The 18,903-nt window shown below is 33.4% G+C and overlaps 1 protein-coding gene across 6 annotated transcripts in view; it reads left to right on the forward strand.

Annotated features, from left to right (window-relative positions):
- LOC118197778 (uncharacterized) overlaps positions 1-12,208 on the forward strand; it is a 91,142-nt gene extending 78,934 nt beyond the window's left edge. For all 6 annotated transcript variants that reach the window (XM_085814175.1, XM_085814178.1, XM_085814179.1 and 3 more), the window contains 2 exons: positions 4,919-4,972; positions 11,640-12,208. In XM_085814175.1, the coding sequence (XP_085670301.1) occupies positions 4,919-4,972; positions 11,640-11,959 (374 nt within the window). In that variant the 3' untranslated portion in view covers positions 11,960-12,208. The remainder of the gene's footprint in view (positions 1-4,918; positions 4,973-11,639) is intronic.
- The last annotated feature ends 6,695 nt before the right edge of the window (positions 12,209-18,903 follow it).

Here is an 18,903-nt window from a genome sequence, read left to right on the forward strand (position 1 = left end):
TTAAGCTGCTTCATTTTTTCTGCTAATACTTTCTCTTTAATTCTGTAACAGACAAAATCTCTTGTAGAGTTATGTTGTTGAAGTCCTGTGACTGCTGTTTCCAGAATTTCGACTAATTTGTCAATTGAAATTTGCTCGTTTTGAGTAACTTCTCTGTCACTTTCTTCACTATCGGTAGCAGTATTTTCTGAATCTAGAACTATACTACAGATTTTGCAATTCATTAATTGACTGATGATTGAGAAGCATTTTCATCAAAATGAAAAACTTTTATATCATCTTCATTTATTTCCGCTTCTCCACATTTCTTTACAAAATCCGTTAATTGCAAAATTTCACCTTTGTTTTGCGATATCCGAACCTTTAAAATTAGCAGCTATCATCATCAAATTTAGCTATCCTTCACTATACATATTTGGCTATGAATCATGAGCTTGGCGACTAATGACAAGTTGTTCCGTTAAATTTTATCTTGCTTCTATCGCGCACTAAGACAGTTAAGTCTGAATTTTATTAGTTTAGTTGTTTATTATACTTATGTCTATTTCTTGCACATGCATAAGGCTTATCAGAGTTCTGAATAAATAAACTCCGACATATACTTAAGCCTTATTGAGAGCCGGCACTAGTTATCTTATCGACTGAAGCAGTCTCTGTGGGTCCTAAATTCTGCGACTCGTTGCGATCATTCAAGCACTGGCGCTGGTTCTGGGTTTATGCGAATAACAAATCAGCTATTCATAATTCAAATAGCCCTAAATATAATCTTTGGGTCTATGAGTATTATCAGCAAAATCTATTTTTAGCATATGGAAATAAATTTTTAGTAAATTTTTCCTCGTCAACATTTTTCAGCGCATTTAACATAAATATGTAATCATCGCGAAGCGTAATGTGAACATAAAAGGTTACCATATTCCTTTATTATTCCATTACTAACATAAAAATATTGTTTAGGCATCGCTACATGAGTCATTACTCAAGTTGTCATGTTTTGATAAACATGCGGTGATGAAAGGAAAGTATAATAAGTAATGATTCACCGGGTTGGCGTCAGATCAATGATGTATGTATGGGGAATGTTTCGCTTTGAGATGTATGCAGCAATGGAGCCAAATTTCTGATCGTACAAATTTAAGCTAAAATGATTGTTTTTTCAATAACAAGGTATTTTATTTAGTGTCGAAGTGAAATTAAGGATCGGGACTTTCCAGATGTTTTATTATGCACGGAGGGGGGAATCAAATGCTAATTCATAAAAAAACGTTGTTGTTGGTTTTGAGGTTTGGATTTTAGATTATTCCGAATGATGGAAGTACGGATTTCGGACTTTGCACTGTATAGAGTATTTGTAGACTTTATTTTGCAGTGTAAATCTTATATTAGCATTACATAATGTGTTTAGTATTTTTTGGTTAACTATGGCATCAAGCATTTAATGTTGGCATAAAATTTAACTGCTGATAGGAATGGTAAGCATATACAGTACAAAGTCCGTAATCCGGACATCCATTATCCAGAATGATCTATAATCCGGACCTCAAAGCAGGGTTCGTAGCCGTCCTTACAAGTGCTTATAAGTCCTTATATTTGAAAATAAAATATAAGGGCCCTTATAGGTGCTTACTTTTTCTTTAAAGCCCTTATTTTTTTTTGTTTTTAGTGCTTATTTTTTTCTTTTAGTGCTTTTTTTAATGAACGCGCATTTTTCCTCCCGTACCAAAGCCGAAACTAAATAAACAACTTTTTTTCCTTATATGGAACGTCAGATGGTGAATCATACTCCCGGAAATACCTTCCCCCCCCCCCTCTCTGCATTAACGTAACCTATGGTGCGCGCGAGAGTATAGACAGGTGCACGTCGTTCTTTTGGTCAAAGAATTGCGAAAACCATAGAAAATTCCGGTAATTTGGTATTATTTTCCGCCCACCCAAATACTACACACGTTTGAATTTCTATCAAGATTTTAATTTGCATTCTCGTTCCACGTGGTCAGTTCATATTCGTGTTTATTATGATCGTTATGCTTATATTATGAGCATATGTATGAATATTTATAGTAATATAGTTGCAGTAGCTCCTGAAGTGTAGATAAACTTCCAAAAATGGGTGTATTTTCACACAGATTAGCTTTCTAAGGAATAATGTGCAGAATGGCTTAAATAAAAGGAAAGTAATCGAATAGTCAGAATATTCCCCCCCCCCCAATACATTATACAGTACGGAGGTTGGGAGGTTCTCCCCTTTCTCCGCAAAATCTCTAGTATTGAAGCAGTGGACTTTTTTTTTTTTTTTTTTTTGTCACTGTCTAATCTGGATTGAATAGGACTAAAAGTTTTGCGATCTACCCAACCCAAGCAAAGAACGAAAATTGCGGAAATTTAACGCAATCTGTTCAAAATTAGAATCAAAAACACCCCAGATTAATAAGTCTTTTTTTCCTTTATTTAGTTCTTTATTCTCTGAATACCGGCAGTTGTTGATTCCAATTGCGTAATATCACATAGGGAAGAATTACGCCGCACGTATTGCGCAATGTTGTTTGCGATATTTTGCAGATATAATTAATTTTGATGTTCATTCTGAGATTCATTTATGAACACTTAAAAGAGTTTTACTGTGCTTTCTAAGCAGAATATTTCTCAGTTCCGTTGGTCTATTTTTATATGATGCACATATCGAAATGTCAAAATCATTTATTTAGCCGAGAAATCTAAAGAATGGCTACAATCTCCCCCCCTCCTCTTTTTCCAGTTACGCCCGACTATACGGAATATTCGGCAATTTCCGAGTATGCGGGTTAGTTAAGCTTTTACTGTTTAAGGATGACTGCATGAAGCAATTTCCCGTCTCCTGATTTCAGAAATGTTCCTCTTTTTTACTTAAATTACTTTGCTTGGAATATATGTTAAGGGAAAACTGTTATGCAATGAAAATTTAGAAAATGTTCCAAATTTTGATTTAAATTATTTAAATATTAATATGAGTGGGAAAATAAATTGTATTTATTATTAGATGCCAAGCGAATACAATTAATATGGCTTATTATTATTTATTTTCTACATTTTGAACTGAAATTTCATCATTAAATCTTGTAATATAGTTTAGTTCTGCATATTCTTTTTTTTCTCTCATTGTAAACTAATTCTGTAAATTGAACTGTCATTTAAAATTTAAAAAAAAAAAAAAAAAAAAAAAAAAAAAATTGTTTTTTATGGTTGAGGTAATGCTCATTCTCTTGATAAATATTGCATTGCTCATATTTTAAATTGCAAGTCTAATTTTTCTTTTAAGGTTATGCAGTTGTGTATAATGTAATTAGATGGGTGCTTATTTTTTTTCTTAAAATGTGCTTGAAAAGTGCTTATAGGTGCTTATTTTTTTAACTAAAATGTGGCTATGAACCCTGTCAAAGCCAACTTACACATGCGTGTAATGCGTTTACACATGTGCGTAATGGGTTTATATATGCGTGTTTGATGCGCGCATTCGCTATGCATGCGCGTAAAGCCAGCAAAGCGTTTACACATACGCACTTCCGATAGTGAAGAAAGTGACAGAGAACTTATTGAAACAAAAGAATTTCGATTGACAAGTTAGTCAGTATTCTCGACATGGCAATTACAGGACTTGAACTGTGGAACTTTGTAACTGAACAAGAAATTATGTTTGTTTATAGAATTAAAGAGAAAGTATTAGCACAAAAAATGAAGCAACTTAAACAACTTATATTGAAAGAAATATTTAATCAAGTTAATTTTTTTTTTTTTTTTTTGTAAATTTTGATACCCTTTAGATCATAATTTCTCTTTATCTCATAAATTACGGTTTCATATTTTTAATTGTATAATTTCTGCTTGTCATCTTACCAGATTTAAATTGATGATCTATAATCTGAAAAAACCGCTAGTCCGGAATCGCCGAAGTCCCGACAAGTCCGGATTACGGACTTTGTACTGTATAAACAACTTCAGGAAAAGAATGGCTATTTTATCAAATACATGAAAAAAATGCCAAAAACAGAAACAGCAATACCTGTCATTATTCCAACTGCTAGGCATGCAGTAATTGATTCCTAGTTGCAGTTGATGGAATTCTTCTAATGTGTTCTCTTGAGATTTGAACTAAAGAAAGAAATTCTAGCTGTCAAAAGAAATGCATGTGCTTTTGAATCAGCACCTAGTGTAGTAGTATAGCTCTCTAAACTTTTATTTTTGCAAAATGATCTTTTGTCATAGTGCTATTTTGGTGTTTCAGTAGTATTAAAATTGTTTGTGGTTTTCCAACCATTTTCACTGTGTCTGATATTGTTTAGAAGACTTTAATAGGATCTACTCGTGGTTTGGCAATGGCCAAATTGTGTAATCCATATTGATGCTTCCTTTAAACTGCCAATTGGCCAGTGGTTTATTTGTGAAATCTGGAATTGCCCACAACTGCCATGAGAAAGGTATTTTCATGATTTCAGTACCAGAGTGGTCCTTGTACTTAATGTTACTTGATGATGTTAAAATAACACCCAGATTCTTTTTCTTTTTATACCTTAATTTCTTAAATATATTTCAAGATGTTTGTTTGTTTGCAAGATGCCTGCATTGTTTTTATTTTTAATTCTTTTTATGCACTGCAAGAAATTTTGAACCATCTCATTCTTTTTAACTTTGTCTTGACTATCATCTTAATGTCCATGTCATCTAAAATCATTTGCACAGAAGATGAAAATAACAAGTATTATTTTGACATCATCTTTGGTTGGGTAAGGACTTAAAACTGTGTGACTCAATGAAATGTTTAGACATTGAGTAAAAATTTAAATTGCTGGTTTTTACTTTAATCATGACTTTTTTCTAAAATATATTTCTGCTAATTGACAGATGAATTATAATTATTTTAAGCATGTCATTATTATTTTTGCAGTGAAAGAAGAACCTGTAAATAATTCTTTGGAGTGTGATAGTTCTGCTGTTGAAGGTAAATTAATTGCATTTTAAAACTGTGTTGCATATAAAGATGTTCAGCATTTGCTAGCTCATTTAAGATGATATTGTTTTCCATTATTTTTGTACGTTAAAGAAATATCAACTTTTCTTTTTATAAAAATTAACTACCCCCAACTGGTTTCTCCTGTTCCTGGGCTGTGGAGTTGGAATTGGAGTTAGGTAGATTTTGGGGTAAAAGGAGTCTGAGCTGGAGTCACTAAAAAGAGCTTGACTTCGACTCCAGTTTTTGTTGGACAATTGGACACGAGTTTGAAATTAAATTAAAGTGAATTGAAAAAAAAATTAATGACAAGCTGAGTTATTTTTTAATTTTTGGACTACATTAATAAATAGTTATTTTCTATTTCATTGACATATTAATAAATAAATATAAGGGAGGAGGATAGATGTGATATTTGCCATTAGTGATTAAACTGATTTATTAGTTACTTCATTTAGTTACAAATCTCACTGGTAAATTTAGGTAAGCAGGAATAGTAGCAAGAACTTTCAAAATTGATGCCATTCATAGGAAGTGAGCAGGAAAAGGAGCAATTATGGTCAAGCAATGCTATGGGGAAGTACATATTTGATGATATAGAGGTTGTTAGAATTCAGAACATTTTTAGAAGATATAGATAATGCTTCACTAACAGAAATACTGTGGAATGATCTTACAGAATTGGAAACTCTTCTTTCTACACTATATATAGCCACAAAAAAGCTACAATATGAAATATTAACAGGAGGTGAGAATGGAAGAATGTGATGTTTGTACTTCCTGAAATGGAGGGTTTATTGCAGAAGGAATCACTTCTTCAATGAAGAAAAGAGAAACTAGTTTGCTAGAGAATGAGATCTTGCTGGGTTCAATATATGTAGATCCAAAACACCAAATTTCGTTTGATGATGAACAAATTAAGAAGGCAAAGAAATCTATCTATGAACTTTCAATAAGAATTAAATAAGTTAGTTTCAGAACAATTAGAATATTTAAATCGGGAAAGTCAAACTGCAGACATTACAACTGAGTCTCTTATCATCCTCTTTCAGGATGAATTAGATTTTGAGAAATAATTTTGGATCATATTGAAAAGGCTAAGGCAAAGTGAATGAAAATAAAGAACCAATAGCATTTACCGTAATTTTCGGAAGAAATGCTGCAGCGTTTACGTGTTTAAAACTTAAATTTTCAGCGGGTGCGGCGTTTAGGTGCACTAAAAATAAAATATTTCCTATGATGGTCATTGTACATAGTTTGGATGGCCTTGTCATTGTGCATAGATTGGTGCTGTTCCCACACAAAAGACCACTCAGTTGCTTTTTGCGAACGTTATTTTGTTTACGTTCTTTCCCTTGAACGGACCTACATGCCTTATTCACCCTAAACGAGATCTCAGAACAATAACATTCTTCCCCCTTTCAAATCAACATTCTCATCAGTTTGAATAGTCCCTCTCCTCTGCCATTCGATGAATCTTCCAGGACCCATCCTCTTTCCACCCCTGCCTTTTCTGCAATTTTTTTCAAAGGCGGATGCGACTCCACCTGCCTCGCAATAACGAACTCTGAAGTATTTCCCCTTCAGCATGAATGGATTTTTCTTGGCATTCTGCCAAGTACAGATCCCATCAGTTAGGGTACAAGTACTTGTTGGATAGTTTTTAATTAGGGAACGGAAAATTTTTGAAAATGTCTCTAAACGGCACAGAAGCTATGCATTTCTTACCTTTAATTTATTTTTGAGTTATGGTTTCATTTCATGCATTTTTCTTAACTGGTATGTCTGAGTTTTTGCATCTATACGGCCCATGACGATGTCACGCGCAATTTAATCTATTGCGGCGTTTCTGTGTGATTTTAATTTTTTTTCCCGCCATTTTTCTCGAGTGCGGCATTTACGCTGATGCGGCCTTTCTTCCGGAAATTACGGTAGATATAAAAATGAAAAAATACAAACAAGATTTCTACAGGGCCTTTGAAGAAATAGAGAAATATGATTGAGCTTGCAAGACACCTCTTTTAGAACTTATAAAAATCTATCCTGAAAAGTTAAAAGAAGTAGCCCTAACAGTAACATCTCTTCCTCCTACTTCAGTCAGAGTGAGAAGACTCACTCTGACTGAAGTCTGAAGTTTATCAAATTGGATCTATGGCCCTCCAACAAAGATCTTGCCGAAGCTATACTGTTTCTTAGAAATAACTAATGCCAGTTTTTCCATTTCATAATAAATGCTAATTTAATATAAATAATTGCTATGCCATATTTTTTTTTGTAGCATCCATTACTTCTTTTATATTAGAGAAATAAGTTGTAGCCCATGTGTATATGTTTACACACACATATATATGTATGAAGGAGTCTTTAAAATTCCAGGAGTTGGAGTCGGTCATTTTCCCTAGCGACTCCACAGCCCTGGTTTGAAGCAGTTGCACATTTCCTTTGTTTATCGAAACATTCAGTGATTTGCCATTAAGACCAGTGTGTTTTAACGTATTTGTCAGTAAACATTCTGCAGCTATATCAAAAGTATAAGAAATGTGTAAATTTTTGCACGTTATACTTACATTTATGATATAACTACAGAATATTTACCATGTTGCTAACATGGTAAACTACAATATTTCAGAGTCCTAACTATTTGAAAGATTAATTTTTAAGCAATATTTCATTCTAAATGGAATGCTAATACCTTTGTTGTGCTCAGAACAAGTTCTAACTTAAATGAAATAGTTTCCCAAATTTTTGTTAATTACATTAGAAATTTTTATTTGGTTCACAATTACAAATATTTAAATCAAAGTTTTATGGTATTGTTAATATTAAAGTCACGCATAATATCTTTTCTCTTTACGGAGTCTCTGTATTTTCTGTTTCAGAGTCTCTATTACAGAGTTCTCAAGTATGAGTTTCCCCCCCCCTCTGAAATTTATGAGATTTATGTAATCTATTAGAGCTAAGGGAGGAGGATGGGGAAGTTTTTCCCCCAAGACTTGAAGCTGAATTTTTAATACTTTTTAAAATGTTGTCCTTGTATTCAACAATAGGCATTCAAAAAATTTTACTTAACAATTGTTATAAGTGTGTGTAGCATCTCACATTCTGTGCTTTCCATAACCTTTTTAGACTGTTTTCCAGGACAATACTTCCTGCTTAAACAATTTATAAATATATATATGGCAGTGATACTTTTAATTTTTTTTACTATTAAATGTTAGTCATTACATAGTATATATTTAATAAATAGATTTCTTGATATTAAAAAATATATAGTTTATGAATGAATAGATCATTCATTTTCTGATACATTTATAATTAATATTTACATAGCTAATTAAAAGAAAATATGTGTTTCTTAGAATGATGTGTGCATATAAATATTTATATATATTTAAAGAAATTTCTTTTTTGACACGTGGAAGATTTTATCATTTATGTATTCTCTGTGCTTTTCCAGTAAGGTAATTTGCAATCATTTAGCATATACCAGAATTTTTATCTAAGAAATATGTGTCATTTGAACAAAAATTATTTACATTAGTTTAATGTAATATTACAAAAATATACTTTTAATTTACTGTTCTTTAATTTTCTTGTCGTTAACCTCACCACTGACCAAGCAGTTAAATACTGCTGAATGCTGGTTGTTTGTCTTGCATTCAAACATGGGTGAATGGACTGTCTGCATGATTGATTTTTATTCATTTTCTTATGTGTCAAATGAATATGGATCTGTTTTTCTTAGAAAATCCTCCACTAAGGCTTCTCTCCTCTTAGGTGGATTTGGCCTTGTGTGTTTTGCCATACTCAAATAACCAAACCATCTTTTTGACTTTATGGATGCAGTTTGCTGTTAATGCCATTTTCATCTATTTAAATATTTAACCAAGTAATCCATTTTTCATAAACATTGGTAGATGCAATGCTTTCTTTATAGGCTATCATAGATGACCTTTTTATTTCCAAAGCAACTGCCTCTTCTCCCATGATGTAGTGTTCATATTCTCCTAATTTCATATCAAGTTTATGTCTAAATAAAAAGTATTTGGTCTTGTTAATGGACGACAATACTCGCCTATGTTGAGCTTATCTGGAAAGTGATGATATTCACTGTATGGATTGGCTGGCCAAATTTCCTGACCTTAACCTGTTAGAGCACGTATGGGATTATTTTGGGAGGGCAATTTCATCTCACCATCCCTGTCTGAGAATCATGCAAGAGTGGGATCAACTCTATCCTGTATGTTGTGCGACCTGTCTAGCTGTGAGAGGGGACCATGTCCCATATTAGTCTCATTTTCAGTTTGATATCACAGCATGGATTTGGACATCCCTGCATTATGAACTTTAGTGATAATCATGCATACTATAAATGTATATGCATATCAAATTTCATTAATGGTTCTTCAGAAATTCAACATAATGTGTAAATTTTCTTAATTTTGCACACAAGTGTATTTCATTCATAGGTGCAAAGGTTTTTGCATCTGTGCATTGTCGAGTTAAGTTCCATCTGAGTAATGTGAGCAGAAGTGCCCCATCCCTTTAGATTATTAGAAGCTTGAGAAAGCACTGTTTTATCCACAGACGAAAAAGGCATCTACTTCTAGTCCTTCCTCCATGCTGTAAACTTATGTACCCCAAAATTGATTCTTGTACAGAAAGTACAAGTTTTGAAAATTGATTATATCATTTTAATTATAAAAGCATTTCCTTGGTATATTGGAAAGTTATTTTAAATCATGAGGTAGGAACTTGAAGATCTTAAACTGAACTAAAATGTAATACTTATTTTATAAATGACTTTTTTCTTTTCTTAAAATTTTATTTAAACTACGAAAAGTATAGTAGAATGTTGTTCAAGCAAACTTGCAGAGTTCTTTATCACTTCAAATACACAGAAATTCAGCTAAGTGGGTAGATACCAAAATTTATTCTGTACTTATACTGCACTATTCTAGAGGTGACACAGGATGATCCTTTTCACCTGTATGAAATACGTAAACTTTATTTCAGAAGGATGGTATAAGTTCTTTTTAGGCATATTGTAAGGATTATGTTAATTTTATTAACAGTTAAATTTTCAGTTAAACTACTTTCCTGTCAAATTCTTAACTTCAACTTACAACTTCCGGCCAGAATGTAGTTTTAGAATCACGTCTGAATACATAATGAGGAAGAGCAGTATTTAACCGCGAAGTTCTACTTGCTGAGTTGAGAGGGAATCAAGAGTTTCTGATTAGCACACATCCGCCTCTCTCTCAAAGCTGTTATTATTATGTATCTATTATGCTCGGCCGTACTCAGGCTCTTGATAGCTTCGTAGTCAATTAGCGTTAAGGGGTCAACTCGGTTAGAATCTTGATAGCTTCGGCTCTATCTCTTTAATTTAGATTATTTTTAGTTTACTTTGTAGCCCAAGTGTCGGCTTTTATTGTACACTCCAAGACGGAGTTCTGTTAAATTTTATCTGAATAATAAAGGGTTATTTACCCTTCCATCTTGTTGCACGACCTCAAGCGATTGTTCGCTTACTAGTTCTTAAGATTCTTCACGTTCAACAGTAACTTAGCATTTACAAAGTGTGGAACTCTACAATATAATTTCAAAGTGCCATTTCAATCCTTTATAGCAGTGGTCTCAAATTGCTTGCAGGCCTAATGCACAATCTAAAAGAGCTGGAAGCCACAGCTCTCTCTCTCTCTCTTTTTTTTTTTTTTTTAAATAAAAGAATATTTTTAATAAATTTAAATTTCCCTTACTAAATATTTATCAAAACATTCAAAACAGTAATAATAACATGTCAAAGGGGAAAAAATCAGATTTTTATTTGTTTTCTATTTGAAATCTAAAGATTAGTACGTGTGAGATATTTTTGTTGGTTACACATTGTAATTCAAAATTTTGAGAGCTACATATTATATTCTTAGACTGACATTTCTTGTAAATAATTTAAACTAAAAGTAAACAAATTATGAAAATGTGATAAATTTTCAGAAAAATTTAGCTCGTGGGACAATAAATAATAACAATCTAGTCTCTTTCTCTTATTTATTAAATTTTTCTTTAATGGTAAATAAAAATGCATACATCTGTGTATAAATAATTAGAAACTTCATTTCAAACTTTAGCTTGACACTTGATGGCATTTCGATTCTGATAAAGTTTGTAGCCTTGGAGAGCAATCACTGTAAATTATCTTCAACGTGTGTGTACTATGGCAGTACAAACATGTACCACATAGTTCATTACTGTAAATGCTTTGAGAAGCCTTCAATTGCTGTCTTTTTTTTTTTTTTTTTTTTTTTTTTTTGTCGTCTCACCATGCATTTTAGATAATAATTTGATGCAGTGCAGATGCAGTATAAGTACCTAAACATTTTTATCCACGTTCCATCAGTGCCCACTGATCACATTAAAGCACATCTAAGATACCATTATCCTTAGAAATAGAGGGTACTGAGCAACAAATACCTTGAAAGGAAGATGCTGATTGAAAAATTTTGAGAACTAAGCTCTAAACCCTCTAAAGATCCATACTACTTCTGTTCTATATGTAGATAAATTTCTTTACTTTGCTATAAACTTTACTTTGCTATGTTTTTACTTTACTGGTTTATAACTTTGATATTATTAATGTGTCTGTTCTAATCCCTAGATAACTACACCCAGTGGGTTCTTCTTCAAGATTTAGGGAGCAAAATATCAACAAAACCAGGCGTTTATGAATTGAAAGTGTGGCGTGCCAAAAAATCAGCATTCATTGGGAGTTGCGAAAATTTGCATCAGAAACTTGAATTGCATAAATTAGGTCAGAACTCTGGCCATAAGCATTTGGATAAATTCCTTGAAAGAAACAAAAATGATGTGTTAGTGCGATATGAAGAAATGCCCTCATTTATGGTAGCAAAAGCAGAAGAAAAAAAAAGAGTTGAATCGTTCATTACATTGCACAAAACTACTCCAGCATACAATTAAATTTAAGTACTGGAAATTTTATTATTATTATTATTTTAATTTGGAAAACAACTAAGATTTTTTAATGCATTTCATCTCTTCTCATAGCTGTTTTTAAGAAGTACTAGAATCAACATTTTATTTTAATAGAATTTTCTTACTGATGAGATGGATAAAAGAAGTTTTTATTGCTAAGTAATTATATTTTTAGATAATGTATTTACAGATTATTTGATGCAAGATGATTAAAGTTATTTTCTCATCTCAAAATTTGTAAAATTATTAGTCTTAAAAGGTATGGCACTTTAAGTTAGAAACTGGAAAATCTGGTAGATATTTTATGAAACATTTTTGTTGTACAATAGCATGTAAATTAATTTGTTAAAAACTTTTACTCATCAATAATAAAACAGCCAAGAAATCACCAAATCATCTACAGTCACATCGATTACAAAATAATTGATAGATAGCCCATTTCCTCTAAATCCCAATAAAACAAGACCGCAGGCTTTAAAACTTAAGGAGGTAAAATCCTAGTAAAGTGAAAATGAGACTATTGTCCTATGCCAGTAGTAGAATTTGGTTATAGGAATTGGAACTGAAAGGAGTTCCGTTTATATAAATATGTTCTAATAGTAAATGTGATACAGAGATAAATATTCATCTGACATTTCTGGTAACCGAAACATAATCATATGTAAAATCGGAGAAAAAGTACAAATACAAGATGATGCACATGAGCTATACACAAAATCTGCAATATATTCATTGAAGCTGTTAAAGAAAAAATATATTTAATATATTTGCAAGCCAGTATAAATACTAACTTGGGTATTTTAAATGAAGTTTAAGTCCTCTCACTCAAAGTACAGCTGGTGTGTAAAAACTCCATCTGTTTCCATGTATTTAAAAAGAGCAATATCAGATAAAATTAGCTGTTAAATGTATATTTTAATATTTTCGTTCTGAATTATTTGTATGAAGTTTCTGATTGCGAAAGCTGGGATTTCTAACAAAATATTGGCAGGATTTTGAAACTTCAAAAAGTTGCCAAAACGATGTCTAATGTTATATATAGTACATACGAGGGCCATCCAGGAAGTAGATTACGTTTCCGTCTGTGTCCGCTAGGGGCGGGGCTAGCGCGGCCATCTTGGGGTCAGAGCGTTGCGCAGCTCAGTCTGCATCTAGCCGTGCTAGTGAGAGGTTCGTGCTGTGCTCCGTTCAGATACTGTGACGGTTTGAAATGTCTGCGTTAATTGAAAATCCCGTGAGCTGCGAGGTGCGCTCAGTAATAAGGTTTCTGACTGCAAAAAACTGTAAACCGATAGAAATCTATCGGCAGCTTCGTGAAGTGTATGGGGACAACATTATCACTGAAGGTGGAGTGCGTCAGTGGGTCATAAGATTTCAAAATGGCCGAACCAATATTCACGACGAAGATCGAAGTGGGAGACCCAGCATAGTGACCGCCGAACTTCTCGAAAAAGTCGATGCTAAAGTCCGTGAAAATCGAAATTTCACAATAACGGAACTTTCTGTCCACAAGTTTTCCACAAATTTCGCGAAGTTTGTTGCACGAAATCATCAGCGAAAAGCTTGGTTACCACAAGTTTTGTGCAAGATGGATTCCAAAAATCTTGACAGAGGACCACAAAAATCAGCGAATGGCTGCAGCGTTGAACTTTTTGGACGCTTACCATAAGGATGGTGACTCTTTACTCGATCGCATCGTTACTGGTGACGAAACATGGGTGAAACATGTGAACTGTGAAACGAAATTGCAATCAATGCAGTGGGGGCACACAAGTTCTCCCCAAAAACCCAAGAAATGCATGCAAACAATGTCGGCAAGGAAGATGATGGCGACTGTTTTTTGGGACAGAAAAGGTGTAATTTTGGTGGACTTCCTGGAAAGAGGCACTACAATAAACTCTCAAAGGTATTGCCAAACTCTCCAAAAACTCAGAAGAGCAATTCAAAACAAGCGCAGAGGAATGTTGAGCTCTAAGATCTTGTTGATTCACGACAACGCCCGGCCCCACACGGCAAATGTCACTCGTAAAGTTCTTGAATCTTTTAAGTGGGAGTTGTTTCCTCATCCGCCGTACAGTCCCGACCTGGCACCGAGCGACTTCCACCTATTCCCAGCAATGAAGAAGTGGCTGGCTATGCAGCGTTTTGATGACGACGCACAGCTGCAAGAAGAGGTAACGAAGTGGTTGAAGGCGTGGGCGGCCGAATTTTTCGACGAAGGAATTTCCAAGCTCGTACATCGCTACGATAAATGCCTTAATTTGTATGGTGACTATGTAGAAAAGTAGTATTTGAGTGTGGCTTTCATCTGTATATAATAAAATTTGTTTCCTATACTTTGTTTATTTTTTTATTCCAAAACGTAATCTACTTTCTGGATAGCCCTCGTATAAACATGCCATCTTAACATCATGGGCCCCTGGGCAAGTGCCCTGCGAGTCCATTTGTTAAAACGGCCCTATACATATTTTCAACTGTCAATGTGCATAGATTTTTTTCTCCTAATTTTGATCACATTATGTAATAAATGAGAAAATAGTTTGAAGTTTTTTTGTGCATTAATTATTTATTCAATTTATGATATTCTAATTCATGCAAATAATTTCACTGCCCTGCTGTATCGAAGTCTATTCGATGTTTTTCTAAATTTTTGATTTGTTATTTGAAGTAAAATTGGTAGACTGGCTTTATTTAGAGTGCTCAGAATGCAGTTTTTTTTTACATTTCTCAATTTGATAAATATAACTGTTGTAAAATATATTAGTGCTTTATACGTTTTTTTACTGTACATCATCTGTACTATGCACTCAATCCATATTCAGCGAAAGGATTACTACATGCAACATATATCATAGGCACAAGCACAACACAAACCTGCAATATGACACATTTTATAAAAGTGATTTTTTTCTGAATTTTTGTCACATTTTTTAAACTTTAAAATTCTTCCTGTATTTAGCTCATCTTGACAAAAAGATCATGAAATGTTATAAAATTGTGACCAAGCTTTGACTGACAGAAACATATGCTACTAACCATAACCAATAAACAAACTAAGTTCATACTTGAATGAATGCATGCAAATAAAGGTACTGCACTTATCTATTTGTTTACTAACTTATATCTTTTTCTTTTATCTTCATTTCATATAATTTTTCCCTCAAAAATATTGCAAGTTCAAGGTTTTCAGACCATCCTTGCAAATAATGAAATTGTAGTCCTTAAGAAATTGGTTGAGAATATTCTAATAAGATTTCTCTTTTGGAAGACCTCAAATTTAAATATTGAGGAGACAATGCACAGGCCTTGCTGAACAATTCACAGCATTTTTGTTTGCAGTTGGCTCAGTGGCTAGCTAGACTAGGGTGGATGGCAGGTTTTCCTTGAAACATTATTTTATAGGGTTTAAATAGGTGGATCTTCAACGCTTTTGTTATACTGTCGAAACTTGAATGAAAATTACAAATATCAACTAATGATGATCACTATATTGCCGCCAACCAGTATAGTGGTTAGCATCACAGACTGCTGTGCTCGGGTTCGAATCCCGGAGAAGGCATTTTTTTTTTTTTTTTTTGGTAGTTATTTGCGTGTATATCAAGAGTTACAAAAATAGGGACCGTCCCAGCGGCAACAGTTTTAGCTGTGCCACTGATTTCCCGATGATATTAAATTTGAGATCATCATCCAACAATTTGTTTCTAATGTAGTAATAGATGTTGTTAATGAACCATCAGAATTTTACATTGCTGTACTTGCAGTTAGTGGCAATCGTATTATATATAGTAGATAGAGTACAGTTATTAACTGGAAGTCCGTGGCAAACGGTGGCTGTTTTAATGTTTTGTAATTGCATAATTTGTTAACCATTTGCAGTTACAATTTGTAAAATAAACATCTTATGCTATGTGGAATGACAGCAAATTGGGAACTTACTTACTTGGAGGCCACTGTCAAGATAAAACGTTTAAGTGTCAGGTTTCAAGTGCAACACTTGTCGTGCTGGTGTGTAAAGACCTGCTAGCATAGTATAACTTTATGTGACTTTCAAATTTTGTAATATGAGAGGCATTTCTGATAGTAAACATGCAAGATGTTTAAACCAATTAATAAAATAAAGCTGTATTTAATAATTTTACACAAAAAAGTATATTATTCACAATTGTGTGGAATTGTGCAGTTGTGGAATCCGATTTGACAAAACAGACCAAGTCTTGTGGAATTGAACCACATTCTTTCAAAAGTACACCTTTTCAGCTGCTGGAGGAATTTCGCATTGGCAAACATCCTACACATGCTCAATCTTGTTCAAGTCGGATGAATAAGGTGGCCAATTCATTAGAGTGATATCTTCTGTTTGCAAATATTTTGACACCACATATCCTCGATCAGGCTGAACATTTTCATCCTTTAGCAAAAAACTGGGCCAACAGCACCCCTAAACAGTCTAATTTAGCGTTCCAATAACTTGTCCAAATATCTCCGAGTAGGTACGGAACTTTCCAGAATGATGTGCAGCCATTTGTTATGATTCTTCACCAAAACCATTAAACCGCAGTCATGGGAATGAGATATTTCACGGACAAGGGAAGGCAAGTTGCATGCCCCCTTCCTCTCTCTCTCCAGATCAAAATATGTCTAGAATCACTGTTCATACTATATCTGGACTCACCAGAAAACAATACTGGGACCATATTGTCTTGGCTCCATTGAACATTACGACAGTACCAGTTTAAACAGGCCCCTCTGAAAGCTGGAGTGAGTGGGACGCAAATCATTGGTTCTCTTGCGTGAGTCCAACCTTAAGCCTTCGTGCAACAGTAGAATGGCGAGTTCGTGTGGCAGCCTGAAGGTCTGAAACTAAATCTCTTGTAGTCACTTCGAGCTGATGACTGGAACCATTCTTCTAATGCAGTTGCAATCAGTCACCCTTGACCAGGCTGTTTATGAACTGATGTGCTTAAAAAGTGGCTTCAAACTCATGATATGACACTTTGAGGGATATTCAAATATTGGACAACCTTGTGTTGTGACCTGACTCGATTCTACCAATTATGCACTACTTTTGACCATCACTTAAATGAAGCCTTCAGAGCTATAACTACTGAATATTGATCACTCTCAGAAACTACATTCACTTTAAACAACACAACAGACTCAACATGCATCCATTGTGCATCACATTGTCAACCACTGAATTTTCATATTTCCAGCACTTTTGTATGAGCAGAAGTACAATTTTGAGTTCAGTTGCAGTCAATTAACATAAATAATTACAGCATTGAGCATTGCTTGCAACATTAACTTTGTGAGTATATTTTTTCTCATTATCCTTTCATTTTGATGGCCATTGTATATTACAAAATGATTTAAAGTTCTTTTTTCGAAAGATGTTAGCTATAATATGCCTAAAGGTAACTGCTCAGCAATTTCATATGTAATACTATATAGGATTCTGTTATTTAATCAGCATTTGTTGTCTTTCATTACATGAGTTATGTATTAATAAAATTTAAGCATTTGTTCTAAAAGCAGTGATGCTGATCAAATAAATAAAATTATTTGTACTTCATTTACAAGCATAGTTCGAATATTCCAATTGCTGACTATAGTTCCGAGTATTCCATGTGACTACTGAAGTAAGGTTTTTTTAAAAAAAATTGTTATACATATGAAAATTTGAGAGTAGTTTATTTCGAGTACATGTAAAAGTAATTACAAGAATAATGCTCATACAGTTTGCAACTGAAATTTGTTAAGATTTTACCAAAAAGTAAAACCACCCCTTGACTATCTGGCATGTAATTAACTACTAAAAAGTGAAATCAACCAGAATACTTACATTTTAAAATCCACCCTCTTGAAAATTAAATAAATAGGAGACTTTCAAAAAATGTATTTAAGCATAGAAGTTACTGTCATCAGATAACTTAATGTGAATATCAACCCAATTATAAATGTCCTTCTTTGGCTTAGTTTTAATAGCTATTAAAACAGCATAGTATTTGATTATCACATAAACATTTTAAAGAAAGCGTGAGTGTAATCGGTTTTCAGAATTAAAAGAAGCAGAGATGTGTAAGAGGAAGCCAGTGCCAATACAATTACTGAATTAAGGCTGGATTTTAGTGCTATACACGATTTTGCCAGCTCTGTATGATCAATTATTTGGCTCCATAGCTGCCTTTCTGTCTGGCCTATATCTCAAACCAAAACATTTTACACTGAAACATCACTGAGTTTACACCTACTGAATAAACATCATACAAACTGGGAAATAATTTTTTGTTATTTTTTTCTTTCATCTCTGCATGATTTTCAACACATGGCAACTTGAAAAAAATGACAGCAATGTATACACATTTTCTTAAAAATATTAGTAAATGGATACCAAAGAACATGGTAACATTTTATGTTGACATTACATTTGGTGGTGATACCAGATTTCAGACAACTGTGCTGAGAAGTGTTGAGTATGTTAATAAGGAGAAATTTCCATATGCAAAAAATAGATTTTGTAAATGATACTCATAGTCCAAAAAATTACATTTAATGCTGTTTGAATTGAGAATAATTGATTTGTTATTCAAATAAGCCAGGACCGGCACTAGAGCTGGTGTGAATGTACTGGACAGCAGAATTTAGGAGAGCCAACATTTTTAAAATTTAGAGAACTACCAAGCAATAGAATTAAAGGATGGTGAAACCTCTAGAGTTTTGACTTGGATGTAAAATTTAGGGTCGACAAAATTTTTAGTATTTAGCGAGGTGCATTGCAGCAGATTTAATTCCCGGGCTGCAAAATGTCTAGTGCTGGTCCTGGATTAGCTTTAAGTATAGGTGGGAATTTATTTATTTGGGACTCATTTATTTGGGCATGTTCATGAAATAGGTGTTATATAATTTGGGCTTAACTTTGTCAGTATGCG

Source organism: Stegodyphus dumicola, chromosome 3 (genome assembly GCF_044657685.1).
Source record: "Stegodyphus dumicola isolate Sdum_Otavi_A_Nest chromosome 3, ASM4465768v1".
Taxonomy (NCBI): domain Eukaryota; kingdom Metazoa; phylum Arthropoda; class Arachnida; order Araneae; family Eresidae; genus Stegodyphus; species Stegodyphus dumicola.